Below are 24,475 nucleotides of genomic sequence, written 5' to 3'. Positions count from 1 at the left end.
CCAGGGTGTGCGCACGCTGTGCATTTTCTTAAGGAGAAAGACCTTGCAAAGATTGCTGAAGTTGTCCCGACTGAGTTCAAACCCCTACAGCAGGAGTGCTTAGCCTGGGCTGGAGGGGTACTTGGAATAACACAGAACTGTTGGCAAAACCTTGCTCATTTGTGTGCATTTTCCTTAAGGTGCCCTCAGTTCATTTCCTTCATCTCCCAGAGCCTTGCATTAGCCTGAGGGGCAGGACCAACACAGTCCGGACATGGTGTTCCTAGCGTCACCTGACTCTAGGCCAGAACTTGCAGGTCCCCTCAATCAACCAAATCATTTCACTGTGTGAGAACTAAGTCCTAGAGAGTTTTTGCAGAGCCTAGACTAGAAGCAGGAGTGCCTGACTCCTGGATTAGTACTCTCACCCGCCACCTTGCAGTTACTCCTGGTGTCTCCTTCTACCTGCCTGCAACCTCTCCCTGCCCCCACCATCTCCTATAGACAGGTGCAGGGTGTGCGAGTAATTGCTGAGGGGCTGTGCCCAGGGATAAGGGCCAGTGTCTTCCTGGTACACCCAAGACTATGGTAGTTCCATGAGATGTGAACGGGCAGCAGTGAGGTGTCTAACTGAGACCAGGAGCTTGAACACTTCGGGGACAGGGCTCACGGTCTCTTTAGCAGCGTCAGCTTGAGCTGAGCTCCTGAATGGGCAAAGCAGAAAGGATGGAAGGGTATAGGAGAGAAGATTCAAAAGCATGAGCAATCAGTTACAAGACTTCTGATTTTATATAGCTAAGTTGTCATCTCTACTTGAGATTCTTGGCAATATATGTGGGTGTTTTATAAATATTTCATGAGATGGCGTCTTTACCTTGACCTCCAATTCAGGCCCCTAAACCCTGTCCATCTCCTGGAGGACATGCCATATAGACAAATCTCACTTTAACGAATCTCCAACCTGTGTGACTTCGAGGAGGGACATATTTGCTTATTTGACAGAAAGAATTGTCATCTGCTTGTTAGTTGATCTGCCCAAATCAACACTTTTCAGGGTAGAATGTGTTATTCAGTTGACAGAAACAGCTGTATCCTGGTTTCACAGGCAGGTGGCCCCTCCCCCACTGTCCTCACATTGCTAATCTCTGCCTTTCCTTCAGAGGATTTAAGGGGACACTCCAGGAAGTACAAATGTGCAATTGAGGGCAATGGGTTTTCTTGGGACCTCCTCCATCAGGCACTTCCTGCCCTGGAGCCCTGGACGGCCTCCGCTTCCACATCCTGGGTCCTACTCCAGCCTGAGGTCCTTCTCACTGACCCCACCCCACCCCCTATTCCGCTCTCCGGTTAAAACCATAGAAGGTGCTCACTTCTTTCTGTGGATCACAGAGATGGAGAGACTTGGCTTTGAGTATGTCATCTTCTACAACGAAGCCGAGAGGAAGTGTGTCTGCTTGTTCCAGCCTGGGCCCCTGCTGGAAGGGCTGCCTGGGTAAGGCATGGAGGACTGTCCCAGCCTGCAACTCAAATGGGCTTTTCCTAGGTTACAAGTCAGGGGGCTGGGTACTGAGAAGCCAGTGGTGGGTACCCGAATGCCTTCAATGGGTTTTTGGCGGCTGGGCACAGAGGAGCAGATGCCTGTGGGCATCATTGAACTGGCTCCCTGGGAAGGGAGTCTCCACCAGCCCCTCAGTCACCCATTCAAGGTGTGGTCTCCCCATTTTAGGGCATTCTTCCTCTCTGATCCCCAACCTCCTAAACTGCAATGTTGTGGAAAATGGACATTAAGCAGTGGATGCTAAAAATGAGGTGGATGGGGCCTCCCCTGGTGGTGCAGTGGTTGAGTGCTGGGCTGCGAAGCTGCCTGCAGCCTCTGAAGTGCCGGTTCAATCCCTGGCCACCGGCGAGGGTCCCACATGGCGCGCAGACCTCTCCTGCCACCTGCTGCTCCCCTCAGCAGTGTATTTCATCAGTCTGCCTGTTCTGTTCCCTGCTCTGGCTCTGGTGAATTCTCACCCTCCCACATTTCTGACTGTACCCAGTGCTTGTATTAAAAAAAAAAAATGAGGTGGATGAAGTATTCCTGTTCAGTGATCAGTATATGCCAGTCCCAGCCCATGGAGCTCTGGTTGTGCTCATTCAATGCTCACAAAAATTCTTTGGAGATAATCTTCTTTCCCTGGTTATAGATGAAGAAACAGAGGCCCCTAGTGTTTGTATGACTGAAGTCCCATGGCTAGAAATGGGGGATTTAGAATCAGGTGTCCCTGCTGGCAGAGCCCGAGCTGCGTTCACTGTACTGTTCTGTTTCCTCCTCAGGCTAACCCAGGAAACACGAGATTTGTTACAATTTAAGGCTGTGGCTAGTGGTGGGGTGGACGGGGCCCCACCTGCCACTTCCTTTGTCTCCCCTCACCTCTGTGTTGCCCTCATTTCTTTGCTCCACCCTCAGTGATCAAGAACCTGGCCCTGGATGGCAGGGAACTGTTCAGCACTTCACCTCCTGTGCTCTTGGCTGTGCAGAGTAGAGTCCTGGGTGAATATTTCTTTCCTTTTCTCCCTTCATCTGGCCCCCCAGGATAATCCACGGTGGTGCACTGGGGACCATGAGAGACACCACATTCTTCATGACAGCATACAACAGCATCAATGCCATCTTCATAGGGACCATGACCATCACCTTCAAGAGGTCTGTTTCCTGGCTAGGGTCCTAGTGAGGAGTAAGTTGGTGGGGCGTTACTCTTTTTTTTTTTTTTTTAAATATTTTCTACCATTCTGTAGGATACCAATGAAATTTTTTTTTTAAAGATTTATTTATTTATTTATACAAGCACTGGGTACAGTCAGAAGCATGGGAGGGTGAGAGGATTCACCAGAGCCAGAGCAGGGAACAGAACAGGAAGGACCAAAGTGCACTGCTGAGGGGAGCAGCAGGTGGCAGGAGAGGTCTGCGCGCCTTGTGGGACCCTCCCCAGTGGCCTGGGATCGAACTGGCGTTGCCGAGGCTGCAGGCCGCTTCACAGCCCAGTGCTCAACCGCTGTGCCACCAGGGGAGGCCCGGGCGTTACTCTATTGGTTTCATGGAAATGTGGGCTCAGGCAGCAATCCTGGCTGCAAAGGGGAACTTCCACTTCTGTTTTTCTCATGAACCATCTAACTTTTTTTTTAAGATTTATTATTTATGCATACAAGAACTGGGGTGTAGGCCAGAGGTGCACGGGGTGGAGGTGGGGGGTGGTATGTGTGTGTGTGTGAGAGAGAGACAGAGTGGGGAGCACAACAGGTGGATTGACTGAAATACACTGCTGAGGGGAGCAGCGGGTGAGACAGGAGAGGTCTGCTGCACCATGTGGGTAGTTCCCTGGCCAGTGATCGAACTCTGCTGCAGTAGCTGCGGATTGTTCATAGTGCTGATGCTTAACCCCTTGTGCCACTAGGGATGCCCCCTGAACCATCTGACTTTTTAGATGTTCCTTTTTTATTCAAGAGCAAGGCAGAAGCTTGAAGATGTGTTACATGTTCAAATATAAACATATTCTGGCTAGTATGATGATTGACTATTTTGGGCCACTCTGATTTAGAGAAAGCCAACCGATTTGCTTGTAAATATTTATTATTGAGCCCTGACTGAAGTGAGAATTTCTTGCATTTGCTTGGCCTCCAGCTAAACACTTACATACATATTTCATGTGATCTTTTCTATGACCCTGAGATATGGGTTCTATTATGTTTAATTTGATGAAGATGAGTAACCCAGCTAGCAGATGACAAAGCCAGGATCAAATGCAGGGATCCCCACCTGGTTCCACGGTCCATTTTCTTTGTACAACTGCAAAGTGGGATCTCAGGTACACAGAGAAGAGCATGACATAGCCTCTACCTTCCCGGTGTGTGGGGTGGGGGGAACACAAGGGATGCCAGCTTACCAACAGAGGGAGTCATCCTGCCAGAGGATGAACCCCTTCCTGTGTACTAGGCAAACTGTAGGTGGGACCAGCTTGCTGGGGGAGATTCCCACCTGTCAGGCACTGGGGGTACTGTGACCAGAAATACGAGATGTTTATGAACATTTACCAACGCGGAAAGTCTGTCTCCAAGATGGCAGGACAACAGGACTTTGATCTTTCTAGATGATGGGGAAATGGTCTGTCCCATATGGATGGAGTGACCCGTGGCTTCTACATGATGTTAAGACACAACTGCCACCCTGCCAGGCCTGCTTCACAGCCCCTTTCTTCCATTACCCCTGAGGCTCTGGCCTGGGAGTAGACTCCTAGGTCTACTCCTAGTAGACCCCATGGCCACCACTTCTGCCCCCCTAGGATCCCCATAGTCCTGCCCCGCTAGGGTCCCCTCCTTGGAGATCAGCCTGGTACTTCATTGCTCTATCACAGCCCGATCAGCCTTGGCTCGGTGGTGAGGTTGGAAACAAAGGTCACCGGCTTGGAGGGAAGAAAGGTATTTCTCTCGTGCAAAGCCCATAGCAGTGACAGGACCATCCTCTTTGCTGAAGCTTCTGGTAAAGCCATTCATTCTTTTTTCCTGCTACTTGTCCCTGTCCTTGTGATTGCAAACACACAGTGACTTTCCACCATGCTGAGGTACAGCCTGTCCTAGGACATGCTTAAGGCTGCTTTTTCAGACAGTATCTATTTGGGGCACGAGGAGATGTTCCAAAGGAGGGGTGCCTCTTTGAGTTATAGGATGGAGACCATCACAGCACCCCATGCACCTCTCTGGGAGACCATTAATCATAAAGAAGCTTCTGAAGATGGAGCGGCAGTATGTGTGGTATCTCCCTCCCCTGGACTCCTTAGAGGGAATTTAGGTATTTCCAGAAGCAGCTCTGGCTCTAGGCAGATAAGAAATATCTCCCTGAACTGGGCTTCCCGGAGGCCAGGGTGGGGGGTAACTCACCTCTGTGCTCTTCACCATTTCAGCCACCTTCTTCCAAATGAAGTGACACAGTGCAAGGCACTATGAGCCTTATCTCCTGCCCTGGAGGGCAGGAGCCAAAACTTCCATTGGAGCCAATTCTGTCACTCCCATTCATCTCTGCTTTCCAAGTGTACTTCAGCCTTTTCCTTCTTGGATGGTGGAAACACCTCCAGATGTCAAAGCTTGCTGTGAATAAAGTTTTAGGAGGGTAATATATGCAACCAATGTATGTGTATTTCTTTCCAGATGGAGGTGGTTTGTAGTCACTGGGATGGGAAAGCATTCTATAACCTTAACATCTAACTGAGAAAAAAAATAAATAAATAAAAGCAGGGCCTCCCTGGTGGTGCAAGGGGTTGAGAAGCAGCCTGTGAAGCTGTCTGCAGCCTCTGCAGCATGGAGTTCGATCTCTGCCAGGGAGCAGCCCACATGGCACAGCAGACCTCTCCTGACTCGCCTGCTGCTCCCCTGAGCTGTGTACTTTGGTCAATCTGCCTGTTCTGTTCCCCACTCTGTCTTTGGTGAGTCCTCTCACCCCCTCCCCCTCCACCTTTGGCCTGTACCCCAGCTCCTGTATGCATAAATAAATAAACCTTTAAAAAAAAAAGTGTGCCAGATAGGGTCTTTGAAGGACCAACTATATTACTGGGGGAGGAGTTAGGTCATGCAAGTGAGATCACCTTCTACAACTGCAAACAAGTTGGGAAGCCTTGCTCAATGTCAAGGACCATGTTTTGAATTTGTGGTGTTTAAGACAACACACAATGCTTCATCAGACATTTTCCCTTTTATTTTTTAACCCACTCCTCCAAGTTCTGCTATTACGTAAATACTGCTCCCAAACCTCCCCCTCCTCTGCTGATGGGTCAAGCTGCCTTCCATCATCATCCCCAAGAACAGGGGGGCGGGCCAGGGCAGGGCGGGGAGGAGACTGTGGGCTCTAGGGTTGTGAGCAGGCAGGAACAGATTCAGAGGAGGAAAACTTAGCAGGTACTGCTGGTGAAAGCTGGCCATTTCTCTGAGTCCAGAGCCCAGTCAAGAAACCTGCCCCTGCTGAGGGCGGGTCGGTGAAAAGCAGCTTTCACTGGAGATCCCACCTCTGCCCCCACTTTCTGCTCTGCTGAATTGTACCAGTTATTTCTCAAAGGCAGGAATTCCTGCCCTGCAGAAAGGAAAACAGGTCTTCCTTTAAAAAAAAAAAAGGTTCAGGGGCCTCCCTAGTGGCAGAAGGGCTTAAGCACCGCACTATGAAGCAACCCGCAGCCTCTGCAGCACGAGTTTGATCCCCGGCCGGCCAGGGAGAATCCCACATGGCACAGCAGACTTCTCCTGTCTCACCCGCTGCTCCTCTCAGCAGTGTATTTCAGTCAATCTGCCTGATCTGCTCCCTACTGTCTCTGGTGAATCCTCTCACCCCCTGCACCTCTGGCCTGTACCCCAGTTCTTGTATGCATAAAAATAAATAATTTTTTTTAAAAAAGTCTCAGCTTGCTCATTAACATTGTGATGCCAGTGTGTGCGGTCACCGTGATCTCAGCTGGTGCTGCTGCTGCTTTTCACCCTGATAATCACCACAGAGTTCTTGTCGCCTGAAGCCGTAAAAAGGAATTCACAGACTTTTCAGACAAGTAAGCAGAGAGAAGCAAACTTTGTCTTAGAGAGGAAAGAAAGGTTCATTTAGGAAGAACCGACAAAGAGCAGACTCCCAGGTATAAAGCACTTGGGAGGGGCAAAGAAGTCGTTATGGAGCCTTTCTTTGGGAATATATACTTTCTTTCCCTCATTATTCTAAAGTTCCTTCAGTCTCTCTGTGATTGGCTAGTTCTCGGTGGTCTCAATCTGTTACTGTACTTAGGATCTTCCTACATCACATCCCTTACCTTTTTATACTTTTTTTTTTTTAAATAGAGGCATGTTCTATTTATTTATTTATTTTATTTGTTTGTTTGTTTATACATGCACTGGGTATAGTCAGAAGTGCGGGAGGGTGAGAGAATTCACCAGAGCCAGAGCGGGGAGCAGAGCAGGCAGAAGGACCGAAGTACACTGCTGAGGGGAGCAGCGGGCGGCAGGAGAGGTCTGCGCGCCATGTGGGACCCTCCGCGGGTGGCCGGGGAGCAGCCGGGGATCGAACCGGCGCCGCAGAGGCTGCGGGCAGCTTCGCAACCCAGCGCTCAACCGCTGCGCCACCGGGGAGGCCCACATCCCTTACCTTTTATTGTCCTTGATCCAGATTGTCCTGTTGCCCTTGTTGCCCCTAGTCCTGGGGTGCTTGACTAGCTCCCTTCGGAATTTGTTGCTCTTATCTCTGGGTCTTTCCTCGTTCCTCTTGTTGTCCTTACCTCTGGAGCTTCTTCAACTCTCCTGAAGTCCACACCCACACTGTCCCTAAAGCTATCTGATCATCCTAACTTGCCCTATGACGCAATTGCACAAAGAAAACAAGCCTTGCAGCTTAGAACACGGGTCTGTAGTCTTCAGCGATCACAAGAAATAATTCTTTTGTTTTGTCAACAGAAAGAATTCTTTTGTTTTGAATATAGAAGACTTGCTTAATCCTCTGGGGTGGGGGGCAGGGAAGAGCCCACAGAAATGAAGCCTTTAAAAAGCAGCAACCTGTTCCCTAAATCACTGTTTCCCCCCTGGCTTAGAATTTTCTGGGTGAAGTATGAGGGGTGGGAGGTGCCATGGAGGTAGAATAGGGTGTAGCCCAGAGGTTTGGGATTGAAACCCACAAGACACAGTGGAGAACAGAACCCAGGACCATGCCAAAAGAAGCACCAAAGACTAGAGGACTTTACTGCCAAGAGAGTGAGGGTCCTGAGGGTCTATTTATACTCCAGGCAGCATTGACTGGTTAGGGTGGCTAGTCTTGGGTGTGTACTGCCCATGGTCTGAATTAGCATAACAGATAATTAGCTTAATGTCCAAGTTCCCAGGGGAGTCCCACCCACTTCCTTTATCCATTCAAGCCTCCCAAACTTGCCTGCTTGGCAAGGAATGGGGGCTTTATTTTTAAATTTAGTAATGATACTACCACAGGAAGTAGTGAAGAATGCCATTATAAAAAGTTTGGGCAGGGGCACTGAAGGTGTATATTTCCTTTTTCAAAAGGAGTTCATACTTTTCCATGAATCAGACAGGAATAATGGGAAATTGGGAAGCCAAAAAGAAGGCACTTCACAGAGCCCAGATAAGAGACAAAACCAACCACAATCTTAATCATCCACGTACATAACTTTAAATGTTCTAGTAATCCTCTTATAAAAGTAAACAGGAAACGTTACTTTTAATATATTTCACCTAGTCCAATCTATCCACTTCAATACAGTACATGTCAATTCCTGTCCTTGATTTTCAGTATTTAAAGGGAAACATGGGTCTGTCAAAAGAATAGTGTTTATTGGAAAAATAGTCCACGCAGCTTCCGTTTTTTAAATATAAATTAATGAAAATAAAGGGCCTCCCTGGTGGCGCAAGGGGTTAAGCACCACACTGTGAAGCAATCCGCAGCCTCTGCAGCATGAGTTCAATTCCCTGCCGGCCAAGGAGAAACCCACACGGCACAGCAGACCTCTCCTGACTCGCCCCCTGCTCCCCTCAGCAGTGTATTTCAGTAGATCTGCCTGTTCTGTTCCCCACTCTGTCTCTGGTGAATCCTCTTGTAACAGGGTGGTCCCCAGGAAAGGGGGAGGTTCCAGGTTCCCAGTGTCTTTGGCTTTGACCTGGGGTGGGGGTGGAGTCCACAAAGCCTATATGGAATTTGCTTTGGGACATCCTTTTCCCCCTAACAATTCCCCCCTTTCACTTTTTGCCACCATTTCCATGGTGATGAAGATCGAATATATGGAGGTTGGGATGCAGTCTTAGATGAACATTTTTTCAGGTTCCAGTGTGAAAGAAAACCAGTCTCTCCAGGTATTTGTCCATTGTGGAAAGCAAAAGTTCTCTACTCCAGGAAAAAAAGTTCATCAGTTCAAGCCCAAAAAAAACATCTGGAGGTATTGTAACAGGGTGGTCCCCAGGAAAGGGGGAGGTTCCAGGTTCCCAGTGTCTTTGGCTTTGACCTGGGGTGGGGGTGGAGTCCACAAAGCCTATATGGAATTTGCTTTGGGACATCCTTTTCCCCTAACACTCTCACCCCCCGCATCTCTGGCCTGTACCCCAGCACTTGTATGCATAAATAAATTAAAAATGAATGAATGAATGAATGAAAATAAAATAAACATTTCAGCTCTTCAGTCACACTAGCCACATTTCAAGTGCTTGAAAGGCACCGAGGCCACTGGCTACCCTATTAGGCAGAGCAGGCCTGGACTGTAAATAGGGGGTCTGCACTGGAGCCCGCTGGGGAAACCCGCCCGAGGGTTCGGGTTCGGGGAGACCGCGCGCGGGCCCTGCAGGTCCGGACGCGCGCGCCAGGTGGCGCTAAAGAGCGCGCTCCCGGCGGCGCCCGGCCGCCAACCCGGAAGCTGACCGCGCCGCTCCACGCAGTTCCTCCGGCGTCTCCACCCCCGGGCGCGCCCGGGCAAATCCCGGGCCCCGAGGCGGCCGCGCGGCTGAATGGGCCAGACATGAGCCGCGGCGTCCGCCGAGCGAGCGAAGCGCGGCGAGCGGCTCCCCGCGGCACGAGGCGCAGGGGCCCCCCCGGGGCGGGCGCGGGCGGCGGGCAGCCGCTGCCGTAGAGCGCGCGGCCCCCCGGTCGCCCGCGGGGGTGCCCGGGCCGAGCCTGCCCCCCGCGACGGCCCCCGAGCCGGCGCCCTCGCGGGTGTCCGCGCCGATGATCCAGAAGTCGCGCCCGGCGCTGCTGCAGCCCCAGGATGTCGGGGACAGGGTGGAGACGCTCGTGGTGAGCCCCGGGAGGGCGGCGGGGCGTCCAGGCGCCGGCTCGGGAGGGCGTGGGGGGCTGTGGAGGGGCCCCCTTTCCGCGCCGGGATGCGCCGCGGAGTCGGCCGAGGGCGTGGGCGAGCTGGGGTGTGGCGGGGGCGCCCGGGGGGGCCGGCCGGGCCTCGCCGCCGCCGCGGTGTCCGGGGGCCGGCGGGGTGCCCGGGCCGGGGGTGCCGGGGGGCGCGGGGAGCGCGCTGCGAGCGGCGCGCCTGGCCCGAGGGGGCGGGAAGACGCGGGGCGCACCCTGGGCCGGGCGGGCCCGGGTTGGCTGCCGCGGCCGGGCCGCCGGGCCGCCATTGGTGGAGGCGGAGGCGGGTCGAGGGCGTGCCCGGGGGCGAGTCCCGGGGGCCGGCGTGCGGGGGGTGGAGGCGTCGAGGCCGGGCTTTGGGGCGTGGGGGGCGGTGGCTGTTTTTCCCCCAAGTTCAAGGTTCGTGTCCTTCGCACGCTGGGGTGAGAGGGTGGGGACTGGGGAGCTGCGAATTCCCTTTTTTAAATTCTTGCAAGGGCCTCCCTGGTGGCTCAGGGGGTTGAGCACCGCACTGTGACGCAATCCGCAGCCTCTGCAGCACGAGTTCGATCCCCGGCCGGCCAGAGAACAACCCACATGGCGCAGCAGACCTCTCCTGACTCGCCCGCTGCTCCCCTCAGCAGTGTATTTCAGTCGGTTTGCCTGTTCTGCTCCCCGCTCTGTCTCGGGTGGATCCTCTCACCCCCCGCATCACTGGCCTGTACCCCAGCGCTTGCATGCATAAATAAATAAATCTTAAAAAGAAATTCTTAGAAAAGGCGGTGGCGATTCTACATTTACATCTTGAAAAGGATGCCTACCTGTTTGTCTTTCTGGGCTCTCAGGTCTTGAGATCTGAATTGGACTTAGTATTATTATTTTTGAGGGGGAGAAGAAGTTCCTTGTGGAACTAGTTCACTAATTATTTAAGTGCTGCCGGTTGCCAATGTGTGTCTGTGTGTTGGGTGCTGTGTACTCCCCTCCCCCATCTCCTTGAAAACTGGATGATTCATTTTATGACCTTGAGTAATAATTTGGTGCTTTTTATTTTATTTTTTTTTAAGATTTATTATTTATTTATACAATAGCTGGGATACAGGTCAGAGACACAGGAGGGTGAGAGGATTCACCAGAGTCAGAATGGAAAGCAGAACAGGCAGGCAGAAAGCACTGCTGAGGGTAGCAGCAGGTAAGACAGGAGAGGTCTGCCATGCCATGTGGGTATCTCCCTGGCCGGCTGGGAATCGAACCTGCACTGCAGAGGCTGTGGACAGCTTCACAGCGCTGTGCTCAACCGGCTGCACCACCTGGGAGGCCCTAATTTGGTGCTTTTTAAAGAAAAAAACTTAGATGTGGTCTCAAACGATGTGTTTTGAGAATTGACAGTACCTTAAGACTAATCAAAATGAGAAGTATACTTTTTTTTAAAGAAATTTTATTACCGGTGATGTTTTAACTATTAGAGGTTAAGCTGGAAAATTACAAAGTTAAAAATGTTATGAGCTCTCTTCATCTCCTCAACAAATATTTATTGAGTGATACATGTCCAAGTACTGTGCTATGAAAATAGAGCAGATAGCTCCTGCAGTGGGGGAGGATGTGGATGTGTGAAGAACAGCAGACTCAAAACAAGCTCCACACAGTACTAGGGGCACATTGGGCCTACAGTGCCTAGCAGAACCCAGAAGCCGTAACTACAAGGCTTCCCTGCAGCCTTGCTGGAGCAGAGGTCTGGAAGGAGCAGAGAGAAATCACCCTGTCTCAGCCAGGAAGGGACATGTGGGGCCCACAGGACTTTGTCCTGGGGAATTCTGATCAAGGGAGAGCCAGTCTTTTCCACCGGCCATATCCTGTGTGGAGATAACCAAGAAATCATGGAATTAAAATTGATAAAGGGAAATTACAAAATGGAGTAAGGGGCTCCCTAGGAGACTAGAACTTGAGTGCTTCTACAACACCTGACCACTTGGTAATTTGGGATTTACGACCACATACATCAGCCTCAGTAAACCTGTATCCTGACACCTGGAATCTGGGGAGTCTGGAGGGACAATGCAAGCATCAGAGATACTGACAGAGATCTATAAACACTCAACTCTCAGGCTCACCGAGGACAATCTGTTCTGCACTGGTATTCAGGCATCGCTATCCTTTGCTTTTTTTTTTTTCTTTTCTTTTCTTTTCTTTTCAAAGAAATTAGTTTACCAGTAGGAAGCAGCTCCACCTATAAAAGCTTTGTACTTTTTCTCCACATTGGCATTCTTACAGGGCCTTGTCTGAGTGGTGTTTTCCAGACTGCAGTCCCCTGAAGATGCCAAATAACAGCTTTGTTCTCACTTGCAGCTAAAGGTCAGGCTCATTATTGAACTATAGTTTAACACCTGCTAGGTGATCCTTTCAATTTTCACAGTTGAGCCCCTCCTGTGGCCAAGCTCTGGAGGAAGCACCAGGAACAGGACAGCCAGGCCTGGTGGCCTCCCCTACCCAGACCCTCAATCACAGGGAGATGGGTTCCTGTGTTGTGGAAGCACTAAAGAGGAGCCCTGAGCCTGGAGGGGGGTGTATGAGAGCAAAGTTTGCTACTCCTAAATTTGTCTTTTTTGGCATAAGGATGGACTGGTTATTTTTTAAGAAATAGCAGATAAAAAGAAATTACAGAGAAAGGAAAAGCTCTGAAAACCAGATAGAAGTCACACTTTTGTAAGAGACATGTATATATTTGTATGTATAAAGGAAAATCTCCATTTGTAAGGCTATCGCCCTCTAAAGGGGGCAGGATGTTGTCAATGACCAAACTACCCTATCTTGTTTACTGTGCCTTTCTGGGTAACCTCCCTTAACTTGATTTTCTCTCTCGCCAACATCCCGTGTCTTTAGCTGAAGGTATTTAAGGAGGTGGCATATGTCATTTCAGCAAGCTGCTCAGTTTCCCTGGGTCTCTACCATGTGTATAGGAGGTATGCATATTATTAAACTTTTGTTTATTTTTCTCCTGCTAATCTGTCCTTTACTACAGGAGTGTCTCCATGACGAACTAGGGTACAGGGAACATTTTCCTCCCCTGCAGGGACTTTCTGAGAATAGGGGTGGTCTAAGCACATCCTTCCCCTCCCCCTCATGATGAATTAAATATGGGAGGAGCCAAGGCAAAATTTTCCATAGTAAAGGGAATAGCTGCAGGTTGTGTAAGAGGGAGGGTGCTAAGAGCACAGGTCCAAAGGTAAGAAGGGACCACATGATTCCTGAAAGACCTTGGAAGCAGTTTGGACCTTACCCTGAGAGAGGAACATGGAAAAATTAGGGATATTGTTTTGTCTTTTAATTTTATTTCAATCGTATTAATGGCATTTAGGCAAACTGTGGTTTCTAATGCATGTGTCAATGGTTATATTTATATCCCTTTTTTTTTCCAATCGGTAACTTCAAATTGTATAAAACACCAGAGCTGTCATGGAGGGGTTTAGTATTTGGAAGCGAGGTGTTCACATTTGCAGTTTTTAAAGATGATTGTAAGCTGCTGGGTAGAGAGGGGGCTAGAGGATGCAAAGAAACGAGGTGAGAAGTGGATGAAAAGGGGTAGCGGTCACCAAGGCCAGCGGTGGTGGGTGTGAATATATTGTAAGATGTTCTGAGACACCCCCTCCCTGGTCTAACAGACTGGAGAGTAAATAAAGACTGCTGGACTTGAAGTCTGAAGCAGCTATGCAAAATCCTACCCCTCAGAGTCAAATCAGCCTTTTCAACCCTACTTATCACCAAGGAGTTGAATAAAGAGTTAAACAGGGACTCCCCAGTGGCATAGCGGGTTGAGTGCAACACTGTGAAGCTGTTCTCAGCCTCTGGCAGCTCAGGTTTGATCCCTTCCGGCATGGGCATGGCGCGCAGCAGACCTCTCCTGTCTCGCCCACTGCTCCCCTCAGCAGTGTATTTCTATCGTCTGCCTGTTCTGCTTCCTGCTCTGTCTCTGGTGAATCCTCTCACCCTCCCGCACCTCTGGCCTGTACCCCAGCTCTTGTATAAAAATAAATAAATCTTAAAAAAAAAAAAAGAGTTAAACAATGGGTACTTAGCCTTTGCATCTCCACAGTTCATTCTCAGAAAAGAAGAGATTAAAACCCAGTATTTGCCTGCCTTCAAAGACAAAATGGGATCAGAAGTCTCCCCACTAAAAAAAATAATTACATTTTGATGTCAATAATTATGATTACATTTTGACTCATCGTTCCAACTTGTATGAACTAAATTCAAACTTGTGGTTGGAACAGTTCCCAAAGGGTAAAATCTATTGAACTATTTCCCTGGTTGGAATCCTCACTTTGATTATCTAATAAACTTTGTCTCTCATTGAGACTTTATTCTAGGTAGCACAGGGCTTTGAGCTAGGCTGGACAGAGCAGGTGACTCTGAGAGCTGTGTCAGAGGAGGATGTGCAAGCGCTGAGAGGCCCAGTTGGTGGTGCCCAGGTTACTGCTGCGCAGCTTGATGGGGAGGGGGCAGGGCATTCACTGGTGTAGTGCATCCTGGAGAGGAAGCAGATGGGGGGGCGGGCAGGGAGAGAGCCAGTTCCTGTTTGGAAATGTCTGGGCACCTGTGGACATCTGAGTAAGTGGATTATGGGTCTGAAGCTCTGGAGAGAGGGTCTAAGCTTGGACAGAATTAAAGGTGGGGAAGCCCAAAGTGTGGGAGGAAAACCAGGACAGCATTAATCCCTGAGGTCAGAGGAAAACAGCATTTCAAGGAGCTAGTTTTGGTTAGGGGTGGAGCTCTGCTGAAGGCCTGAGAAGTGCCCTTAACTTTCACTTAAGTCTTGGGATACGGTGAGGAGAGCATGAACTTTGAGTCCCAGCCAATGGCTTCAGACCATGTGATTTAGGACACATTTGTAACATCTAAGGTCTAGTTTCATCTGCAAAACTGGTTTAAATACAAGAGTGTTGTGAGATTTGGAGATGGTGTGTATATTTGGATGCCTCATCTTGTACTCCTCTGGAAGCACGTTGGAGGCTGGAGCCAAGGAGGCAGGCACTAGGATAGGTGGTGGGGGCAGGCCCTGGGAAGAATCAGGGGTCACCATAGGACTTGGTCACGAAGCAGCAGGTTGAAAGTCTTGTGTATTTCCCAAATTCCCTACCAGGATATTTCAGCGTGGGCTGAAGAAGAGGCAAGTGGTCACAGAACTATTGAGTGAGTTTCCATTTTGGAGTGTTGACTTCGAGGTGCCTGTGGGCCACTGGAGGGAGGAGGCAGGAGTCTGAGAGAGACTGGACTGGGCTGGAGATGAGGGTGTTGCTGGTCTGTGGGTGTGAAGTAGGGTGTGGACGTCAGGCTGCCCTGAGAGGCCGCAGCCAGGATGAGATAAGAGGAACAGAAACATCTGCCAGCTGAAGGAAGACTCAGAAGGCAGCTGGAAAGGAGAGAGAAACCCAGAACTGAGAGAAGAGGGGGCCAGCTCCTTCAAATGCCAGAAACAGGCCAAGTAAGATGAGGCCAGCAAAGGGATAGGGTCTTGGGAGGCGGCAGGCCCTTGGAGGCACCAGACAGCTTCATTGGAGAGGCTGTGGCTGGATGGCAAATTATGGGGGCCTGTGGTATGACTAGTGATGAGGGGGTGGAAATAGAAAATGGCATTAGGCTGGAAGAGGGGGACTTTAAAGTTGTTTCCAGGCAAGGGGAAGGGAGGTTCGCGTATGCAGGGAAGCTGGGCTTGTTGATGCCCTGAGTCTAGGATGAGACTGAGGATCACAGAACTCTTGGGAACATGGGTTTGTCAAAGGAGCAGGGCACCTCTTCTTGCAGGAGAGGGATCTGTGGGTGCCAACACAGACCTGCCCAGATTACACATTCCTTTTGGTTGTAGTTGTTTTATTAGCTTATTATCATGCTTTTGTGCTTTACATGCTATTTGAATAGCATGTGGTCATGAGCTCCAGTATTTATCACCTGAATTTATCAGTATTTATCACTCTCTCTTTCCCCGAGAGTCTATTAAGTAATTCCGTTTATATACTTCTATGATTTGAGACTTGCTTGATTTGTGGAGCTTAGAATTATCTCTTTGTCACATATCACAGGTTGCAAAAAGTTTAGTTCCAGTAGGTATTTATTTGATGTGTTTGAATAGGCAACATTATGTAGTAGTGTTTTAATGCAAAAGTATGCTGTTTACTTAAAATAATGATACAAAAGCCATGTAATGAGTTGGAGAGATCTTTTTTTGCCAAGTATCTGCATTAGAGAAGAGAGCTTTTCTTTGTTGCTTGGAATTTAGAAATAATCTTTTGCAACCATTTGTGATTTCAGGTTGAACTCTGAGGTGCTCTGAGGCCTCTGGAGGGTACTTGAGGGACTGCATTTAGTCTCTGAGGGGGCCCTGCCTGTCTGGGTGGTGCCTTTTGATTACCCAGTGTGTGACACTGAGGCTGGGTTAAAGCAGACTCAGCAAACCCAGAAGTAGCTGCTGGTTTTAGGTGCTTTAGTCTGCAGTGAGAGATGGGTGAGAGATGCTTAGGCCCAGTGAGAGATGGGTGAGTGTAAGAGAAGGGAGAATTTCAAATTAAGGAAATCATCGGTTTTATGGGAAGTGCCGTGTATGTTTTGCATTGTCTCAGCTGACAGTTTGACTCTCTTTAAATACCTGTAGGTCCCTCAACCAAGAGAGTTAAAACTCTCTGTTCAATAGTTTGCTTCTGTGAAGGAGATGCTAATAACTGTTATCATTAGGACCAGTGGGGAGTGTTCAATAGTTTGCTTCTGTGAAGGAGATGCTAATAACTGTTATCACTAGGACCAGTGGCGAGGTGTGGTCAGGGTCCTAATTCACAGATGGAAATAGATGTGCTGCTTGGAAGGAGCAAAATGATTGCCCATCTATACCAAGACTAGGGCGATATGCCTTGCTGTGCGCTTACCAACATCCCAGCCCCCTTCATTCCTAGCTGTACCTTTCCCTTCTCCGTAGTATAAAAGTAACACACGGTGCCCCCAGGTGAGATCCTTCCAAAGGAATCGACAGGTTCGGGTATGGAGAAAGAGGGGCTTGCTGATGCTGAACTGCTCATGCGATGTCTGCTGTCCCGCAGTTGCACCCCGCTATCAAAGCATTCCTGTGTGGTGCCATCAGCGGGACCTGCTCTACCCTCCTTTTCCAGCCTTTGGATCTCCTCAAAACTCGCCTGCAGACTCTACAGCCCTCGGCCCATGGGTAAGCCTCCCATTCCACAGGGAAGCTGGTTTTAATGACTTCCCAGACACAGAAGTGCCTTGACCGCCCTAAGTCAGCTTCCATTCTGTTGGATGTTCAAAGAGAAACACAGGCCATGCCCAGCTCTTGTGTGATTTGTGTATATTTGTGACTATGAATATTTTTTTATGTTTAACTCTTCATGTGATCCTTTGTCAGGCAACTTGGGGTGATCTGCCTCAGCGACATTTGTGCTAACCTAATGTTGTGACTGTGCTGCCTGGCAAGAGGTGTGGGTGGGTGTCTGGAAATACTGTGCGTATTGCGTGACTCCTTTGTGCCCCTGTTTTTGGCGCAGCACGGGGAAGTGTGTGAACTGTATGTCCAGTGGGGTTATCCCATGGTTGCAGGATGGCTGGACAGATAAACACGTGCCAAGTCAGGAACACACAGGAGCCCAGTCATTCCAAGACGCTTGTAGAGATTAAGCGTTCTAGAAAAGAATCCATGCAAAGAAGTCTTTGTAAAGAGATCTTTTACGAGGACATGGTCTAAGTGACTTTTTCTCTGCCCCCATTTGTCTGCCCTCAGATCAAGACGTGTTGGGATGTTGGCTCTGCTCCTGAAGGTGGTTCGCACGGAGAGTCTCCTGGGCCTTTGGAAAGGGATGTCCCCTGTAAGCTACCTTTTGGATTGTCTCTTGCACCATCTCCTTTAAGAACCAGCTGTTTCTCATCTACTACACATATCCTCTCTTTTAAGAGTGTCTGAGTGTTGGCATTGGCGGGTGGGCCTCCGTAGAGCAGGCGCAGGTGGCCCTGCCTGTCTTCCGGTTCAGGACCTTAACCCTGCAGTGCCAGAGGCTGAGACCTCCACAAATGCATTTTTTCTCCTGACAGCTTTTCCTGGCTCACTTTGCTAGACGTGCAGGGGATTAAGGCTCACTCCAGCCCTGCAACAGGCCTCCCTTGCTGAAACGTCAGAGCTGATGTTTCAAACCTCCCTCGCCCAGCTCAGGTTCTACACTGATTCCTAGAGTTGCCCACAGCAGTAGCTGGTTAGGAAACTCCCTGCATGACTGCCTTTCCTCAGTCTCCCCCACTTTCCTATCATTTCCTCCACATGTTAAATCAACCATTGTGTGTGAATCTGAGTCCTCTTTTGGGCAAACACAGCTGAGAAAGGTAGCTTAGTATTCAGTCTGATGTCTCTCCTCCCTCTGGCTTTTTCTGCAGTCCATTGTGAGGTGTGTCCCCGGTGTTGGAATCTACTTTGGCACGCTCTACACATCGAAGCAGTACTTCCTTCGAGGCCATCCTCCCACTGCCCTGGAGTCCGTCATGCTGGGGGTGGGCTCTCGCTCAGTGGCAGGGGTCTGCATGTCCCCCATCACTGTGATCAAAACACGTTACGAGGTGAGTGGCTGCTTTAGATCCTCGGGGTGGGTAAACAGGGCCACTGGACTCAAGAGCCCAGTGGCCCTCAGTGTCACTCCAGTTTATGGTCTAACATGTGGCTGATATGCCCACAGTGCCTATCTATGTCGGCAGGCCCTGGCTTCCGTGCCAGTCACCCGTCTGTGCTTCCTTTGCAGAGTGGGAGGTATGGCTACGAGAGCATCTATGCGGCGCTGAAGAGCATCTATCGCAGTGAGGGCCACCGGGGCCTTTTCAGTGGCCTGACAGCGACACTCCTTCGTGATGCTCCCTTTTCCGGAATCTACCTGATGTTTTACAACCAGACCAAAAACATTGTGCTCCATGGTATGGATAAAGGGAGATGTGGTGGGGAAGAGATCTCCCTGAGATGATTTGATGCTTTTTTTTTTTTTTTAAGATTTATTTAGTTATTTATTTATACAAGCACTGGGTACAGTCAGAAGCACGGGAGGGCAAGAGAATTCACCAGAGCCAGAGCGGGGAGCAGAGCAGGCAGAAGGACCGAAGTACACCGCTGAGGGGAGCAGCGGGTGCTGCAGGAGAGGTCTGCGCGCCATGCGGGACCCTCCTCCAGTGGCCTTGGAGCAGCCGGGGATTGAACCGGCAACTGCAGAGGCTGCGGGTAGCTTCGCAACCCAGCGCTCAACTGCTGCGCCGCCACCGGGGAGGCCCTGATTTGTTGCTTTTTGCGGAACTGAGCTCCATCAGCATGTGTGAGGCAGGAGCAGGTGCCGGCATGCATTGTGGACATGACGGGTGTGGTCCCTGCCTTTCCCACTCACTTATGGCCTATTAAAGCAAAGTAGTGGCAGGCCTGTAACTCTTGGTAGAGTGTTAGAGGCAGAATAAAGCATGTTTCTCGTAGGTTCTGCATAGTTTTTAAATTTGTCTGACCTTAAGAATGCTGGGCCCCATCAATGGCCTCCTAAATCAGAAGCTTTGGGAGAAGACTTGGGAGCCTGCATTTTGAGGAAGCATTTGATATGATTCTGATCAGACAAATTTGGAAAATGCCAGTCGGGAAGAGCTTGAAGAAAAAAGATTATTTTTCCATGCCTTGCTGTGTGCCCAGCTAACTGGATTTTGAGCCTGTCCTTTGGGTGGCGGAAAGGGTGCCAAACCTCAGGTGTTGTGGTAGGCCCACCTTACCAATAAGTTTATTTGAACCACACGTAGACAAAATCAATGGCAGTGCCCACCCCATCAGAGCCAGGTGGTATAGAAACACACCCTTAGAATGAACCTGTATTCGGTAGGCTATCTATGGGTAGTTTAAGCCAGGAATGCGGCTAAGGTTATTTCCCCTGTCATGCACCATTGTGGCGGTGGTGACCAGCTGCAGGTGGGGTGCTGGGGAGATTTGCTGCTTCTCCCCAGGCACCAGGAGGTGTGACACTACAGGCCACAGCCTTATTTGCAGTAGAAAGTTAAGTCAGTAAGGGAACTCGGATGTGCATTTTTAATTTCTCAATCTACCTGTAATTTTTTTTAATTTGGTATTTAGAAGTCATTTCCCTTAACAAAACCCAAAAGGATAGTACAAATCATTTTATAATCCTTTACTATACTCTTTTTCCCTATATAATCCTTTCTCCAGACCATTAAAAAGTTGCAGATACATGCTCTTTTGCCCTTAAACACCAACCACAGTGTGTTTCCTGAGGACAAGGACTTTCTCGTATGACCATCTTTTCAGGGTTAGGAAATTTAACATAGGGACAATTTTGTGATCTCTCTCCAATCTAGAGGCTCATTGTCTCCAAATGTCCCAGTGGTGTACTTTGTAGCCGTTTGGTTTTTTATTTTCAAGAGTGTAGTTGCCTAACCTCAGTAAGGGTTTATCTGATGTTTCCCCATGACTGAGTTCAGTTATACATTCTGACAAAGCACTACAGAAACATCTCCCTGGTGCCTTAGGTTAGGAAGCTAGTGATATTGGTTTGACCCATTATAAGTGAGGTTGACTTTTTAATCACTTGAATATGATAGTGTTTCCACTGAAAACACAGTTTTTTCGGGAGCAGGGGCTCTGTCAAATTGTCCACTGTGAAAATGTCCATTATTTGACTTTGTCATTCTGACTTCCCTCAACTCCGTCTTGCTGTTAATAACGTCTTGCCCTTATAGTTGGACTGTGTGGATATATCACATCTTCTGAAATCCAGTTTTTTTTTCTTTTGTGATTTGTAAATGGGGGCTTTTGCACGTGTGTGTGGAAATACTTGGACTCTATATAAAACATCCTCCTTTCATCCATATGTTTTAGCGTCAATTAATCATTCTCAATTATTGTGATGGGTATAAAAAGGTGAGTTTTGAGTTCCATTCTTCCACCTATACTTGTTAGATTTGCCTTTAATTTTTAATTTTAACCTTGCTCGAATCTAGACTTTTCTGGCTTTTGGGAAGAATTAGTGGACAACTCAGCATTGCTATTTATCTGATGAATTGAGATTTATTTATAACTGGATGTTGCCTTTGTTCTATTTCAGATCAGTTGGATGCAACCCTTATTCCAATTGTAAATTTCAGCTGTGGGATATTTGCTGGTATTCTGGCCTCACTCGTAACTCAACCTGCCGATGTTATCAAAACTCACATGCAGCTCTCCCCAGTGAAATTTCGGTGGATTGGACAGGCCGTGACACTCATTTTCAAAGTAAGACTATAGGATGAATACTGGTTCTGGTTCAGGCTCTCTCTAGAGCAATGACATGCACCCCTTACATATTAGAATCACCTGGGAGAACTTAAAAGTCCCATATCCAGGTTACAACTTACGCTGATTATGGCAAAATTTCTGGAAGTTGAAGCCCTTAAGTTCCCTAGTAATTGCAGTGGGTTGCTATGGTTGAAAATCTCTGTTAAAAACCTATGATTTTTTTTCTTTTGGGACAGAGTGGGGCTATGGAGGTGGAGGGTCATCTACATTAGGACAACCTAAGGTATTTGTTAAACATGCAGATTGCAAGACTGTACCCTAGACCTACTGAATCTGGAAGGTGACTTGGGAGGCCCTAGAAATCTAATCAAGGGCCTAAGAGGAAATGTGGTAAAAAAAAACATAGACATGTTTTGTTTCCAGGAATTTGCTCTAATACAAATAGTATTATGAAGATAAAAGGTACAATAGCTGAATTTAAAAACCATTATTTAAAAACCACTGAATTGCTCTTTGAAACTTGTATTGGTATTTCAAACCAGATATTCTTGTTCACGGTAAATATGTCACCTATATCTTTGTATTTTCCTGTCCTCAGTATTCCATGCATCAGAGGAGACCTCTGTTATTTGTCTCACCCCAGACAGAAGCAATTATATGTGGACCTGATACTATTCCTCCTATTGCTTATGCCTTTTTTTTGTACCTAAAAATGAGAAAGTTTGAAAATACCTTTTTTTTTTTAAGATTTATTTATTTATGCATACAAGAACTGGGGTGTAAGCCAGAGGTGCGGGAGGTGAGAGGATCCACCAGAGACAGAGTGGGGAGGAGAACAGATGGATGTACTGAAATACACTGCTGAGGGGAGCAGCAGGCGAGTTAGGAGAGGTCTGCTGTACCATGTGGGTTGCTCCCTGACCGGCCGGGGATCAGACTCATGCTGTAGTGGCTGGTGACAGCTTGATAGCGCTGTTTTTAACCTCTGTGGCACCAGGGAGGGCCCTGAGAATACATTCTTTTTTTTTTTTTTTTAAAGAAATCAGACTGCATAATTTTTTTTTTTAAGATTTATTTATTTATTTATACAAGCATTGGGTACAGTCAGAAGCGCGGGAGGGCAAGAGAATTCACCAGAGCCAGAGCGGGGAGCAGAGCAGGCAGAAGGACCGAAGTACACTGCTGAGGGGAGCAGCGGGCGGCAGGAGAGGTCTGCGCACCATGTGGGACCCTTCTCCGGTGGTCAGGGAGCAGCCAGGGATCAAACCGGTGCTACAGAGGCTGCGGGCAGCTTCGCAACCCAGTGCTCAACTGCTGCGCCACCGGGGAGGCCCCCTGAAAATACATTCTTGAAATGTATTTTTAAGAATGTGAAAATGGCTAGAATAACACCAGGAGTGAACCAAGCAATCCAGGTTACGGGGGAGAAGAAAGAGGTATTTTGTCTTTAATTCTTATATAAGGTCACCAAGAATATACAGTGAATTATAAAAACATGCTCCCTCTAGGTACATTGACAAGGCAAGCAGACCTTGGTCTGGATTTCAGCAGCCGCTTTGGGCTCAGTGCTTTTGTGCATAAAACACAGTGTCCAACTGTCCATGGCAACCCTGTGTAAAGATTTTCAGCTAAGAAATAAATTCCTCTGGATAAGACATACCTAACAAGATGAGGCTTAGCCATTCAGCACTATAAGTTGATTGATCGTCTCCATGGGCCCATTATTCATAGTGTTGAGATTTTTAATAAAAGTCTGAAAACTAAGACTTAACAATGGAGTAACAGAGAGACCCTCACTTTCATGCCAGGTGCAGTTTTGCTAATTTGCTTCCAGGCTTTTGACTTTCACTTTCCCCACAGGACTATGGGTTGCGGGGCTTCTTCCAGGGCGGCGTCCCCCGGGCCCTCCGCAGAACACTGATGGCTGCCATGGCATGGACAGTCTATGAAGAGATGATGGCCAAGATGGGCTTGAAGTCCTGACCCGACAGGGCACTCGGGAATGATGGGATCTGTCGCCCTGCCTGTTCTTTGCCAAGAGCTGCTTCACCTCTCTACTCTGGAGTAAGATGAAGCCCTACCTGGAGTGCCAGGCAGTTACCTCATCTTCTGTTATCCAGTTCTAGTAGAGAATAGATGGGCGTGACTCAAGCCTTTGGAATCTCCCCAAAGAGAAGTCATGGAAACGTACAGCTTGGTGGGGAGTTAGGAGAAGGGTTTCATATCCTGCACTGCTACTTGAAAAGGCATTTGCAGCTGGCAGCTGGTGGGTGGCCCCACCCACCTACGCCAAGCCTCCTTGGCTCCCTTCTTAGGCAGGGAATGTCACAACCAAGGCAGCTGTGAGCCGCCCACTGTGACTGAGAAGCTTCAGCTGGAGAGGCTGAGTCTTCCCAGAGAGGAGTCGCTGCCACTAGGCTGAAGTCTGCACCTTAGGCGATGTTAGGATGAGGAAGAATAGATGGCATTATTTAATTGGTTACTAATCTACTTCTCAGATGGTCTGGGAAGTGGGGGACAATGGCTTCCTGGCCTCTAAATGTCCAAATAAACATTCTTGATTTTGACCCCTTTTTCGGCTTTAGGTTGTTCTGGCATTTTTCTACAGCTAAAGTTCAGATAAATAAAGGGAAGCACTTTATCATTGAAAGCTGTTTGGAAAACCTAGTGTTTCCAGGGTTCTAAAATAACAAAATGGTCAGGGTGGCTGCCTGTCTTTTGACCTATATAAGTCCTAAAATTTAAAAGTAGTTTTCAAACAGTTTTGCCTTACATATAAAATTCATCTACTTCAAAACATACACGTCAATGACTTTTAGTAACTTTACGGTATGGTACATCCATCAGCATAAATCAGTTTTAGGACTCATTCATCCCCCAGTAAGAGCTCTATTTTCTTTTTTTATTGCGATATAACTGACATTAGTAGACACACCATGATTTGCTACTTGTATATGTTGCAAAATAATCAGGATGAGTCTTAACATTCATCATCACGCACAAAAATTTTTTTCCTTGTGATGAGAACTTATAAGAGTTCTTTGTTTTTTTTTTTTTTAAAGATTTATTTATTTATTGCATAGAAGAACTGGGGTGTAGGCCAGATATGCAGGGGTGGGAGGATTTACCAGAGACAGAATGGGGAGCAGAATAGATGGATTTACTGAAATACACTGCTAAGAGGAGCAGTGGGTGGGATGAGAGAAGTCTGCTGCACCAAGTGGGTCAGCTCCTTGGCCTGGATCAAGTTCATGGTGCTGTGGCTGATGATAGCTTGACAGCACTGAGACTTTATCTCCTGTGCCACCAGGGATGCCCTGTAAGAGTTCTTTTTTTTTTTTTTTTTAAGATTTATTTATGCATACAAGAACTGGGGTACAAGC

The 24,475-nt window shown here is 48.4% G+C and overlaps 1 protein-coding gene across 2 annotated transcripts; it reads left to right on the top strand.

Annotated features, from left to right (window-relative positions):
* Positions 1 to 9,697: 9,697 nt before the first annotated feature.
* SLC25A38 (solute carrier family 25 member 38) lies at positions 9,698 to 23,075 on the top strand (the record flags this gene model as incomplete). 2 transcript variants are annotated; one of them, XM_084247601.1, is made up of 7 exons in its annotated part: positions 9,698 to 9,766; positions 16,891 to 17,012; positions 17,583 to 17,667; positions 18,227 to 18,406; positions 18,586 to 18,754; positions 20,923 to 21,089; positions 22,953 to 23,075. In XM_084247601.1, 7 exons carry the CDS (start codon positions 9,698 to 9,700, stop codon positions 23,073 to 23,075), a joined length of 915 nt encoding a protein of 304 aa, XP_084103727.1. The 2 variants fall into 2 exon arrangements, with proteins under 2 accessions (XP_084103727.1, XP_084103726.1); XM_084247600.1 differs by having other exon boundaries at positions 18,586 to 18,772.
* Between the last annotated feature and the right edge of the window lie 1,400 nt (positions 23,076 to 24,475).

This window comes from Talpa europaea (genome assembly GCF_964194135.1).
Source record: "Talpa europaea genome assembly, chromosome: 11".
Taxonomy (NCBI): Eukaryota; Metazoa; Chordata; class Mammalia; order Eulipotyphla; family Talpidae; genus Talpa; species Talpa europaea.
Note: the sequence above shows the minus strand (reverse complement) of the source record. Positions and strands in the feature narration are given on the sequence as shown.